We start from the raw sequence: 13,347 nt of genomic DNA, 5'->3' as shown, positions 1-13,347 counted from the left end.
GACTGATGTGAGGCTGGGCGTCCCCAAGACCAAGTCAAGCATGCAGCCGTAAACATTTTTTGAAGCTGCGTTGTGGGGATTGCTTGTGGCAGGGTGTGTGAAGAGATGAAGGAAGGAGAGGAGAATGTGTGTCATTCTCAGGGGTAACAATGGATAAGCGCAAACACTCACTAGTTTTGGTTAGGGCTTAATTAAGGTGTGGTATGGTGGAGTCTGTTTCCCCGTGTGGGTGGAAACAATTATGATGTCAGTGCTACTTATTCCCATGTGTGCATGTTAGTTTAAGGTGTTAATGGTAACCTGTGTTCATGGTATTTACAAGTGTCATTAGTGATGTAAGATACGTAAGCTAACCTCTAATAAGTGGACCCTGTCCCATGACCCTTAAAATTAGTTCACCATCAGAATCTCTTAACAATATATTTACCTCAAGTAACATTCGTAAAGTCACGCTTCCTGTATTATTTGGCAGGTGATGATCCTGTGTGTGATAATGGTGCCTCATAAGACTGGGTGAATGAACTACTAATTTTGCTCTGTGGTGTGAGACTCTGGAACATTCCACGCGGTAACGGATTCTGGCGGCACTTATATTTCCTTACAATACTTAACCTACTTTTTCCTCCTTAATTTCAATTTTTCAGTCCTTAATTAAATACTGGCATTGCAACCTCTCTTCTGGCCACTCATCTATGCTCTCTTTTATAGGAGCAGTGATTAGCGGGCTATTTTTGGGAGTCTTTGTTATTGGTTTGGAGGCTTACTAACCCATCATGGCGAACTGTGAAAGTGACCCCAACACTGTAACACTAACACCACACACCAATAACACTACTAACACTAACACTGATGCGGTGGCTGCGTGGTTAGCGTGCGGGTCTCGCGTTCGCCGCGTTCTGGACGATCCGGGTTCAAATCCGCCGCTACCACCTGGGATTTTCCATCACCGCCGAGTGGTCTAAGACTATCCACATGCTGTCCTGAAGACCACCCATCAACCCGGACTCTAGAGGAACTGTCCAAGTGAATCAAGAATGAGCTCCGGGGGGCAGCATGAGCCACAAAGAGGTGGCGTCACTATAAACACTTGCCTGCGCATGGGGGGGCTTGGGCCGACCACCATCTAGGCCCATGGAGAAAGCCTACCGCCGCTATAGGCCAGAAGGTAAAAAGAAAACTTGCTATTTCATCACCAACGCCTTATCAACATCACCCTGTAAGTGTCCGTCACCCCAAAACCTTGCACATCATGAACTCCCCGCCACTCAGTCTTGGAAGGCGCCGCCCCTGTCCCGCCCCCTGTCTCCAGCCACTTACCCTTCGTGAAGATGTCGAAATACGTGGGCCTGTTGATCATGACGCCCTCAGGCTCCAGGTTGGGCCCCGAGGCGGTCACCTTGGACGGGTCGCCGGCGTAGCCCGACACGTTGACGCGGAATGGTGACTTGGGGATCTCGCGGCCGCTGAACCTGTGATGGAGGAAGGTGGGGATGAGGTGAGGAGAGAGGCAGGAGGACGGCGCTGTGGCAGGCCATGGTCTTAACACTCCGGGCCTAAAGACACTCACATCTGACACGGTTTTCGTAGGAGTTCTGGGCGTTTCCAGGGGTAGTTTAATGACCCTGGTGGTAGTTTGACCGTTCTTCTGTACCATGAACCTAAAAGATAAAAAAAAAAAAAAACTCATTAGGCCGTGATTGATCTCCTTCTTGGCCTTTGGAAATAGTTGATGTGAGAGGCAGATGTGTTTGAGAAGACCAACCTTTGGTAGATGCGCCCTTGCAACGGGAGCGCAATGATCACGGGTAAGAAAAAGGAAGAGAGGAGGAGGAGGAGGAGGAGGAGGAGGAGGAGGAGGAGGAATAATTGAGGTAGAGGATGTAAACTATCCCAAGCTTGTCAAGTGGACGGCGTATCACAAAGAGAGCGGCGACATTTTTTTTTTTTTTTTTTTTTGCCGCCGCGCAGATTAGAAAAAATATCTGACTATAAATACGTAACGCCAATCCGCGCGTGGCCTCGGTACTCACCTCCATCCCGTTGGCCCTTCCGATAGGTAAGAGCCCATCACCCCGGCACACAGGGCCAGGGGGACACATGGTTTGCCAGTGTGCCTTCCCCAGGTGTCCCCAGGTACACACACATTTATCCCCCAGCCCGAAAGGGAGGATGAACAGCTGGGTGGCCTGCACGCCGACTGCCCGGGCAGAGATTCAATCCCAGGGCCCACGGATTCGAAGCTAAGCACGCTAACCACTGCACCGTGGAGAAGGATGACGAAAATATGATCTCAATATGGCAACGATTACGGCCGCGTCGCTCTTTTGGGCTATGTTGTAATGGCGCGCGCACACACACACACACAGGCCCTAGCTGTAGGTACCCAGAGATCGACTATAATGAGATTGCTAGCGACGAGAAGTCCAGCACGTGATCAGGCCGTGGTGAATCTCACACACACACACACACACACACACACACACACACAGGAACAAGGAAAGAGAGGGCATGTAAGGGCTGTCGTATGAGGAAGGTTGGGCCAAAAAAACATCTATGGGCCAATGAATATAATTACGGGTTTGTTTTACTGAAGGAAATCTTGGCCGATTAATACAGTTGGTGCCATAACGCTGACGGTGGTGGCGGCGTGCACTCATTTTCGTGTGTGTGTGTGTGTGTGTGTGTTCGTGTGTGTGTGTAATTCACCACGGCCTGATCACGAGTTGAACTCGCTTTCGCCAGCAGATACCATCACGATGTGAGTAAGTGCTCATTATTGTCGATCTCTGGGTACTGCCAGGACCTCACACACCACACACCCCATCCCCCTTGCTCATGGCGGAACAGTTACCTTTTCTAGTCAACGGAAAGAGTCCGGCTTGAGCGGGGCTCGAACCGCCACCTGTTTGGCCGTGCAGCCTTGCAGCGCGGCGCTCTAACCGATTGAGCTACCGGAGCGGTTGTGTGTGTATTTACCTAGTTGTGACATGCGGGAAGAGAGCTATGCTCGCGCTGTCCTATCTCCATATCCGCTCTTATCCAACTTTTCCTTCAAATCATGAATGTTTCTTGCACAAACCACCTCCTCCTCCAGTCTATTCCACAGCTCAGTGCTTCTGTTTGGGAAGCTAAACTTTTTCATATCTCTTATACATGTGGTCGGCCTCAACTTCTCTCCATGTCCTCTCATTTCTCCCACGTTCCACACACACAGGTCCTCTCTGTCCAAATACTCCACTCCGTTCGCCACCTTGTAGGCTACACCGCTATCAGGTCTCGTTCTCTTCTCTCCAGGGTTGTGACTTGTGAGCCCCATGCTATTGAGTCTCTCCTCACAAATCCGATCTCGAAGTTCCGGTACCATCTTAGTTGCCACTCTCTGGACTCTTTCCAGCTTCCTTATGTTCTTCTTTTCGTGAGGAGACCAGACCACTGTTGCATACTCCAACCTTGGCCTTATCATTGTAACTAATATTTTCTTTATCATCTCATCCAAGTACACAAATGCCGTCCTTATGTTCCTCAGCAAATTCAGAGTTTGTCCCGTTACCCTGTTGATGCGTTTGTCCGGTGACATGTTCTCTGAGACAGTCACTCCCAAATCTTTTTCCTCCACTCCTCTGCATATTATCTCACTTCCCATCTTATAATCATATTCACATCTTCTACCACTCCTACCAAACTCCATTTTTTTACATTTCCTAAGGTTGAACTCCATCTGCCATGTACCACTCCACTCCCAAATTCTATCCAGGTCCCCTTGCAATGCCTCACAGTCCTTCACATTATTCACTCGTCTCAATAGCTTTGCATCATCTGCAAACAAACTCACATAGCTGGACACACCGTCCACCATTTCATTTATATAAACAGCAAACATTATTGGTGCCAGCACTGAACCTTGCGGGACCCCACTCATCACTGGGCACCAGTTGGAAACCCTGTCCCTGATTATCGTCCTCATATCCCTGTTAGTTAGGAAGTCATCCGGCCACTTAATCAGTCCATCACCCACTCCACCCCTATTTTTAATTTTCCAAATTACTCTTCTGTGCGGTACTTTGTCAAATGCCTTTTTCAAATCCAGGTACACTCCATCCCCCCAGCCTTCTCTCTCCTGTATTAACTCTGTTACCCTTGAGTAGTAACACAACAAGTTGGTGACGCAAGATCTCCTTCTCCTGACTCCAAACTGGCAATCCAAGATAATTTTCTCACTTTCTTAGAAGTCCGACCACCTGTTTATAACCAATCTCTCACATATCTTCACAACCACACTAGTGAGTGATACCGGTCTGTAATTTAATGGGTCCTCTTTCTTGCCAACCTTAAAAATCGGTACTATGTTCGCTCTCTTCCAATCTTGTGGTACCTTTCCTTCACTCGGAGGCGCTCATTATGGAGTGCAGTTTCTCTGCAAGTTGCTCACTACATTCTTTCAGGATCCACCCTGATACTCCATCCGGCCCCGTCGCCTTTCTTACATCCTTCTTGTTCAAGCTTTCCTTGACCTCCTGCACTGTTAACTGTATCTCCTGCATAACCCTTCCTTTTTCCTGGCCCCGTGGTTGTATAAATTCGTCTTCTTTTGTAAAAACTCTTTGGAAGCTGTTATTTATCACCTCTGCCACCTCTGCTGGGTCCTCATATGTAGTTTCATCCATTTTCAGTTTATTGATTGTTTCTCTATTCTTTAATTTGCCGTTCACATGTCTATAGAATAGTTTGGGTTGGTCTTTGTATTTGTCAATTATATCTTTTTTTCATATATCCTTTTTTCTTCTCTTCTAATTTTTGTATATTCATTCCTTGCTTGTTTGAAATTGTTCCACGCGTTGATTCTTCTTCGTCTCCTCCATCCCTTCCAAGCTTCCTCCTTTCTCTTTCTAACTGCCTCGCATCTCTTGTTAAACCACTCCTTTTCATCAACATCCCTTTTGGTTACCTTAGGGACATATCTGTTTTCGGCTTCCTTGTATAGCTTTAAAAACTCCTCCCACTTATCCTGTGTACTCTCGGCCTTGTACAGCCCACTCAAATTAGCATTTTCAAAAAAAATTCTCATGCTAACAAAGTCTGCCTTACAGTAATTGCTTCTCCCAATTTTGTGATCCTCTTTTCAGTCAATCGTTCTCTTTTTTATACTTCAAATTCCACAACCGCATGGTCACTCTTCGCTATTGGACAATCTATTTTAAGATTTTCTATTATTTCCGACTCCTTAATAAATACCAGGTCTAGTCTTGATGCCTCGCCTTCATTCCCGAATCTGATATGTTCCTTAATCCACTGAGTCAGCACATGTGTGTGCGTGTGTGTGTGTGTGTGTGTGTGTGTAATTCACCTCTTGCTGTGCTGCGGGTCTTTCTCGAGACAGCCAGCCGTTCCCCTACGGAAGGAGCTCGGAGCTCAGTGACCGATCTTTGGGGAGGACTGAGACCACTCACACACAACACACCGCGACAACGAGGTCACAACTCCTCACCTTACGTCGCGTACCTACTCACTGCTAGGTGAACAGGAGCTACACGTAAAAGAAGATAAACCCAACTTATCTTCACCCTGTCGGGGAATCGAACCCCGGTCCTTCTGGTTGTGAGGAAGACGCTCTAACCACTGAGCTACCGTGTGTGTGTGTGTGTGTGTGTGTGTGTGTGTGTGTGTGTATTTCTCTGTAGCCTACGTCTCTGTATTATTCTCTATCCTTACAGCTCTCTGTGCATCTATCTCTTTGTCTGTGTACGCCTCACTGTATTTCCGTAAGTCTTTATCTGCGTCATATTCTTAAACATTTAATCGCCCAGACACACATTTGACAAGGCTTTCGTAGGAGTTTCGGGCATTTCCCGGGGTACTTTCATGACACTGCCATGGTGGTAGTCCGACCCTTCTTTTGTACCATGAACCTAGAAAGATATTCCTAAGAGCCCGATTGATCTCCTTTTCAGCCTTTCGGAATAGTTGATGTGAGAGGCGGAAGCGTCTGAGAACACCGGCCTAGGAGCTCCCGTGGCCATGAGGGGCAGAGGGCTGTTCCTTAGCGGCATCGTTGCAGCTGTGCTTCTGCTGATACTCGCACTCCTACACGGCGGGGTGAGTGGTGGTGTGTTAGGGGTCACAGTATGAAACATTTCGGTGCCCGAGCAAATATTTGACAAGGGTTTCGTTGGCGTTTTGGGCATTTCCATGGGAAGTTTTATGACGCTTGTGGGTGTTTGTCAAGGCCTCTGTACCATGGTATAAAAAAAAACTCATGAAAACGCGTTACACCTCGGTTTTTGGTCCTTAGAAATAACTGATGTGGGAGTCGGTAGCATTCCTGGCTGCGACCCTAAATATATACAGTCTTTCCCTGGCCTGGCGACCCTAGACCCATGAACATGTAGTATTTATCAGCAATCGTTTTTATATGTTATACTTTCAGATATTTATGATAGTATGCCAGGCCACACAGCCGGGCCGCACAGCCAGTCCACAAATCCAGGCTACACAGCCAGGCCAGACAGCCAGGCCAGACAGCCAGGCTACTCAGCCAGGCTACTCAGCCAGGCCACACAGCCAGGAACAGGCTGCTCAGAATATATATATATATATATATATATATATATATATATATATATATATATATATATATATATATATGTGTATATATATATATATATATATATATATATATATATATATATATATATATATATGATATATATATATATATATATATATATATATATATATATTTATATATATATATATATATATATATATATATATATATATATATATATATATATATATATATATATATATATATATATATATATATATATATATATATATATATATATATATATATATATATATATATATATATATATATATATATATATATATATATATATATATATATATATATATATATATATATATATATATATATATATATATATATATATATATATATATATATATATATATATATATATATATATATATATATATATATATTATATATGTGTATATATATATATATATATATATATATATATATATATATATATATATATATATATATATATATATATATATATATATATATTTTTTTTTTTTTACAACAAAGGAGGCAGATCAAGGGCACAGAAAAAAAAAACAATAATAAAAAAAGCCCGCTAATCGCTGCTCCCATGAAAGAACCAGAAGAGGTGGCCAAAAGCAAGGTCAAATTCAGGTGGAGAGGTGTCCTGATACCCTCCTCTTGAAAGAGTTCAAGTCGTAGGCAGGAGGAAATACAGATGAAGGAAGATTGTTCCAGAGTTTACCAGTGTGAGGGATGAAAGAGTGAAGATGCTGGTTAACTCTTGCATAAGGGGTTTGGACAGTATAGGGATGAGCATGAGTAGAAAGTCGTGTGCACCGGGGCCGTGAGAGGGGGGGGGAGGCATGCAGTTAACAAGTTCAGAAGAGCAGTTAGCGTGGAAATATCGATAGAAGATAGAAAGAGAGGCAACATCGCGGCGGAATTTAAGAGGTAGAAGACTATCAGTAGGAGGAGGAGAGCTGATGAGACGAAGAGCCTTAGCCTCCACTCTGTCCAGAAGAGCTGTGTGGGTGGAGCCCCCCCACACGTGAGATGCATACTCCATACGAGGGCGGACAAGGCCCCTGTATATGGATAGCAACTGCGTGGGGGAGAAGAACTGGTGGAGACGATACAGAACGCCCAACCTTGAGGAAGCTGATTTAGTGAGAGAGGAGATGTGAAGTTTCCAGTTGAGATTTTGAGTTAAGGATAGACCGAGTATGTTTAGTGTTGAAGAAGGTGACAGCTGAGTGTTGTCGAAGAATAGGGGATAGGTGTTTGGAAGATTGTGTCGAGTTGATAGGTGGAGAAATTGAGTTTTTGAGGCATTGAAGGACATAAGGTTCCTTCTGTCCCAATCGGAAATGATAGCAAGGTCTGAGGTTAAGCGTTCTGCAGCCTCCAGTGTGGAGTCATGTACTTCCTGTTTTGATGGTCTTCTATTGAAAGAAGTTTAATAATGCAGAGTGGAGTCATCGGCGCATGAGTGGACAGGACAGTTTGTTATGGAAAGATCATTGATGAATAACAGGAAGAGAGTGGGTGATAGGACAGAGCCCTGTGGAACGCCACTGTTGATAGGTTTAGGGGAAGAGCAGTGACCGTCTACCACCGCAGAGATAGAACGGCCAGAAAGGAAACTGGAGATAAAGGAACAGAGAGAGGGATAGAATCCGAAAGAGGGCAGTTTAGAAAGCAAAGACTGGTGCCAGACTCTATCGAAGGCTTTCGATATGTCTAGCGCAACAGAGAAAGTTTCACCAAAACTGCTAAGAGAGGATGACCAAGAGTCAGTTAAGAGAGCAAGAAGATCGCCAGTAGAACGCCCCTTACGGAATCCATACTGGCGATCAGATAGAAGATTAGAAGTGGAAAGGTGCTTTTGAATCTTCCGGTTAAGGATTGATTCAAAAGCTTTAGATAGACATGAAAGTAAAGCTATTGGGCGGTAGTTTGAGGGATTGGAGCGGTCACCCTTCTTGGGCACAGGCTGTACAAAGGCATACTTCCAGCAGGAAGGAAAGGTAGATGTTGATAGGCAGAGACGAAAGAGTTTGACCAGGCAGGGTGTCAGCACAGAAGCACAGTTTTTAAGGACAATAGGAGGCACTCCATCAGGTCCATAAGCCTTCTGAGAGTTGAGGCCAGAGAGGGCATAGAAAACATCATTAGGAAGAATCTTAATAACAGGCATAAAGGAGTCAGAGGGGGGATGAGTAGGAGGAATATGCCCAGAATCGTCCAAAGTGGAGTTCTTACAGAAATATATATATATATATATATATATATATATATATATATATATATATATATATATATATATATATATATATATATATATATATATTCCAAAATAGATAACGTACAGACTAACAGTGAGACAGATCGTCGCCACAGGTCATCGGTAGATCTGTAAACAATGGAGGTTTCCCCAGGCCAAGCCACCGGGCTCAAGTTAGAGTGGATGGACTACAGCAGCCTGAATGCTGGCTGGCCTCACTGATTTTGTTGGCGTGACCAGCCTTGCCACTCCTTGGCTTTTTTTTACTAGATCTTGGCTTTTGGGCTGAGACTTTGGCACCTTGTCTTTTTTTTCCCTTGAAAACAGGCTAATCTAGGTTTTTCTTTTAATTCTCTCCTGCTTGGCTGTTCCCTTCGCTCATGTCCCTGCCCTCTCACCCCCTCATTCCCCACTCAACCTCTCATTCAGTCTTGGTCTCTGGCTCCCTACCCCTCTCCTACCCAACAACTCCCCTCCGGGCCTTCCCCACCATTGCCCATCCACTCCTAGCCCTCTCCCCTTACCCATCGTCTTCCACGCCACCTCCCCTGGACCCCAACCCAATAGAGTTCCCCCACCCTCCCGGCACACCGCAGCCACTCCATGTTTCCCCTCTCCCTGCCCAACAGCGAAATGGTGTCGCTCGTATGTGGGTCTTCACTTTATTGTAGCTTGTAATTGCTAATTACCCAATGACCTGCAATTTATGTAAGAAGTGTTTTGATTACAACTCTATCCGGAAGGTTACAGTATATACACAACATAATCAGTGTTATCAGTGTGTAGAATATATTAATTACTATGCGTATTCACATTGCAGGCAATACGAGGCCCTCATCACACATTGCCCATGTAATGTGGCCCTGCCAGCCAAAAAGGTTGAGCACCACTGCTCTGCATAGAAGGCTGTACATGCTTCTACATTAAAAGTGAGGCCATGGTCAATATATAATGAACACACATTAAACAGAGGAAGTGTGAGGGATCAAGGCGAGTGTGGAACATTTCTTCTCAGCTTCTACGGAATAAAGACAAGGAAATGCTGGTGTTTTTCTATGAAAACCTGTACATACATTCTTAGTGCATATACTGAAGCAGTTGAATTACTAAAAACATGAAATGTGGAAGAAATAAGGCAGACAAGTTCATTTACTCCGACGAGCAGGGAGCGAGAAACGCAATGTTTTGGGTGGAATTGCTGACTCCGGCCACCGGCTAAGCTCCGCCCACCCCTACCCCCCATGCTTCACCTCAGTGTGAAGAGCGGCCCGCTGAGGGCCACTCCATGTATTATTTCTCCAAGGTTTTGCTGCGTGTGTGTGTGTGGGGGGGGGGGGAGGGGGGGGCGGGCTGTCGCTGCACATCAGTGTGTTGGTTTGCGACGCACGGAGGACAATGAGCTGAATATCTTATTTTTAGGTAGTTAAAGCGAAGCTACATTACTACATTATCGATAAGTGTGGGGCTGATTTCACTATTCATGAATACCGTAAGGCTTTGGTGGTGTGGCCTCTAAACACTTTATGCTTTACTTTTTTACTCGTACTGTGTCGCCTGCTATGGATCTTCTCCACGGCAATGGCAAAAGCAAATGTAATATTTTCAGACTCTGCCAAGCGCGTGGCGGCCCGGGAGCAGCCGGACGAGGTCGCCGGTGCCGCCTCAGGCTCGGCGGGGCCGAGTCGAGGTCGCGCCGCTACGTCCTGGCATGGCCCTAGTTGCCGCAGGGAGGTCCACTAAGGCCGGTGCCGCGCCACACGGTAATTGTTCCGCCAGCGCCGCAGGGTGGCACACGGCTCAGACTCACCGCGGGCTGGAGGAAGAGTTTGAGCGTCGGCGCCGCGCCTTGTTGCGTGCGTGTGCCCTGCACGACGCACGGGCCGCCTACCCGGACATGGCCTGGCGGCAGAATTACAGACACATGTTGGCGGGGACGTTGACGCTCTTCAAGGTGCCCAAGGTAGGTCGCTTGTGTCTTGTAAGAATGCATTCAAGGAACTAAGTCTCTTCACTTTGGGAGTATATATTCCTGATACAAAACTAGATTTTTTTTTGTGATTTAGCATTTTTCTATTTATCGTCTGTGTCAAAGGTTTGAGGCCTAAAACATGGTTCCTGCAGGCCGGGTCCTCGGCAGTGAAGGGCTTCGTGTCTCGGATGGCGCAGCAGACTTGGGCGACGCCGCGGCCGCTGAGCGCAGTGGTGGTGCGGCACCCGCTGGCCAGGCTGGCCTCCGCTTACTGGTTACCTTGACAGCCCTTCTGTTCCCTCAGGGCATGACCAACGCTTGTGACATACAAGGCTGCGGGCGACACCCACTTGCGTGTTCAGAAAGCCTGGCATCTTGATGGTGGTTTAGATCTTAACTCAAAATGGATGCGTCCAGGATGCAATGAGCCACTTCATGCCTCCAAGGAATGACACACCTGAAAACTTTGTATTTTCTAAATTCATTAAAATCTGGTCGAGCTAAGGACCTAAGGAGAATGTGACCTATGAAATTATTTAATTACAGATTATCTCTTAGTTTTGAAGTAATCTCAGTCTAGCGGAGGCACCCGCTCTTTTTCCAATTTTGACACAACACGTAAGGCTTCGTGTCTGATTCTCATTAACGACGAAAAGTGGGGAAAAGATACTGACGGGAATGGTGAATGTTTTCCTCGTGTCTTGATAATTTCCGATCTCAAGCCTTGCACGTGTCCTTCCTTCCCTGCAGAGACAAGTACCTGGGCGGCGCGCCGCTCTTCCAGTACGACACTGCGTGGCGCAAGGCGACGCAAGGCATCGAGACGTGGGACTGGCGGTTCGCCAAGTACTGGCTGCCGGCGCTCGTGTCCACCGGGGCTCTGAAGCCAACTCGTGAGTTTAATGAAACATTGGACAGGATTAGAAGAGCGTACAAGATTTACGTGAACCATTACGCCAGTCAGACAGGAGCTCTCTTGGCCAAGCCATCACGAACGGAAAAACTATTTTATGGTGTGACAGAAATGAACACCGTCCACCAGATGTTGTCGTCTGGCACTTCTGAGGCCTTCGTCACGACGTTCGGGAGGGGCTATGACCTGCGGGACCTGGTGATGCGGTTCCGGAACACGTTCTTCACCTTCAACCAGTTCCTGTGGCACGTGGTCTGGACGCACGATGCGGGCGTGGCAGACGAGCACTGGATGACCTACACCGAGGCGTGCGATCCGTGCCGGGTGAAGTTCGACTACATCCTGAAGCTGGAGACGATCCAGGAGGAGATCCAGTACCTGTTCTGCGGGGTGCTAGGCTTCCAGGGCGAGGCCACTTTCCCGGTGAGGCATCGCAGCCACGGCCACGCCCTCGCCCGCTCAGACCGGGAGTACTACGCCAACTTGAGCACGGAGCTGATGCGCCGACTGCTGGGCATCTACAGGCACGACTTCGCCATCTTTGACTACAGCCAAGGCCAGTAGTGCGTGAGGCTGAAAGCGAATGGACTGGGACTCGCTTTGTCAAATGTTTGGGGCTCTTGTTGGGAACGTTTGGGAGGCCACAGAGGAGACACGGTTGTCACGAGTGTTCTTCCCGTTCACGGCGCAGAAGCCTTCCCAAATAACCACCAGGCTCAAGAAATCACCCATGGAAACCCTGACAACTTGTGGGAGGGTCTTTTGAAGTAGGTGTACCAAGGCTTCGAAGAGTTTGAGAAAATGGGACTGGGGCTCTCACAAGTTACTGGCAGGGAGGGAGGGAAAGCGGCACCTAGGGGGGGGAGGGTTGGCAGACTTGGCGTGATACGAAGTGAATGTAACACAAGGACACACAGCTATATAAGGAGACCCCAAGAGGCCCAGAAAGACAGACGGCCTACACATGGCAGCTCCTGAAGATGGGCTGTTCATAACGTCCCATCCATAAATACGTACCTGCAACCTTCATTTAAAGCTTTCAATTGTGTTTACCTCAACTACACGCCTGGTCAGTTTGTTCCACTCACCCACCAGCCTGTTCGTGAGCCGGTTCTTGCCTATTTCCTTCCTGAACCTGAATTTGTCTCACTCATACCCGTTGCTGCGTGTCCAATCATCTGTTTTTAATGTACGTACTTCATCTACATCGCTTTTGTTAATCCCTTTCAACCATTTCAAACCTCACCTAACTCACAATACAATACAATACAATACAATACGTGTGTGTGTGTGTGTGTGTGTGTGTGTTTTATAACGACTCTTCAAGGCGTACGCTCGAGGGTTGTTTCGGGGTGCTTGTCCCACTTCACAACCACCATCTCCATCCTAATAACGAGCCCCAACCATCAGCACTAATACACCAACACTTCAAGACCTCAACACCTCAATTCCAGCTGCTGTGTCGACAATGACGCTTCAACACCTCAACACCTTGACTGAAACAAGCCGGGCTTCATCGGAGGATATATATATATGTATATGTATATATATATATATATATATATATATATATATATATATATATATATATATATATATATTTATAT

At 46.4% G+C, this 13,347-nt stretch overlaps 2 protein-coding genes across 5 annotated transcripts in view; one reads left to right on the top strand and one right to left on the bottom strand.

Annotated features, from left to right (window-relative positions):
- Positions 1 to 217: 217 nt before the first annotated feature.
- Positions 218 to 13,347, bottom strand: part of LOC126992111 (uncharacterized) — a 43,188-nt gene continuing 30,058 nt past the window's right edge. The window contains exons 3-4 of one of the 2 annotated variants that reach the window (XM_050850880.1): positions 1,568 to 1,658; positions 218 to 1,469 (exon numbers count right to left, since the gene is read on the bottom strand). In XM_050850880.1, coding sequence (XP_050706837.1) covers positions 1,365 to 1,469; positions 1,568 to 1,658 — 196 coding nt within the window. In that variant the 3' untranslated portion in view covers positions 218 to 1,364. Of the gene's footprint in view, positions 1,659 to 13,347 lie in introns of both variants that reach the window. The other variant, XM_050850879.1, reaches the window with a different exon arrangement.
- On the top strand, positions 4,581 to 13,257 carry LOC126992233 (uncharacterized). 3 transcript variants are annotated; one of them, XM_050850912.1, is made up of 4 exons: positions 4,581 to 6,093; positions 10,465 to 10,818; positions 10,980 to 11,101; positions 11,578 to 13,257. In XM_050850912.1, coding segments are annotated over exons 1-4 (555 nt in total). In that variant the 5' UTR covers positions 4,581 to 6,015; the 3' UTR covers positions 11,579 to 13,257. The 3 variants fall into 3 exon arrangements, with proteins under 3 accessions (XP_050706869.1, XP_050706853.1, XP_050706858.1); XM_050850896.1 differs by having other exon boundaries at positions 10,980 to 13,257; XM_050850901.1 differs by having other exon boundaries at positions 10,465 to 13,257.

This window comes from Eriocheir sinensis, chromosome 7, assembly GCF_024679095.1.
Source record: "Eriocheir sinensis breed Jianghai 21 chromosome 7, ASM2467909v1, whole genome shotgun sequence".
In the NCBI taxonomy this organism is placed as follows: Eukaryota; Metazoa; Arthropoda; class Malacostraca; order Decapoda; family Varunidae; genus Eriocheir; species Eriocheir sinensis.
This window is presented reverse-complemented; position numbering and strand designations above follow the sequence as displayed.

What these genes read in the sequence shown, in the direction of transcription:
- LOC126992233 (XM_050850896.1), top strand. Translation starts at nt 11,513, where the DNA reads ATGTTTTCCTCGTGTCTTGATAATTTCCGATCTCAAGCCTTGCACGTG.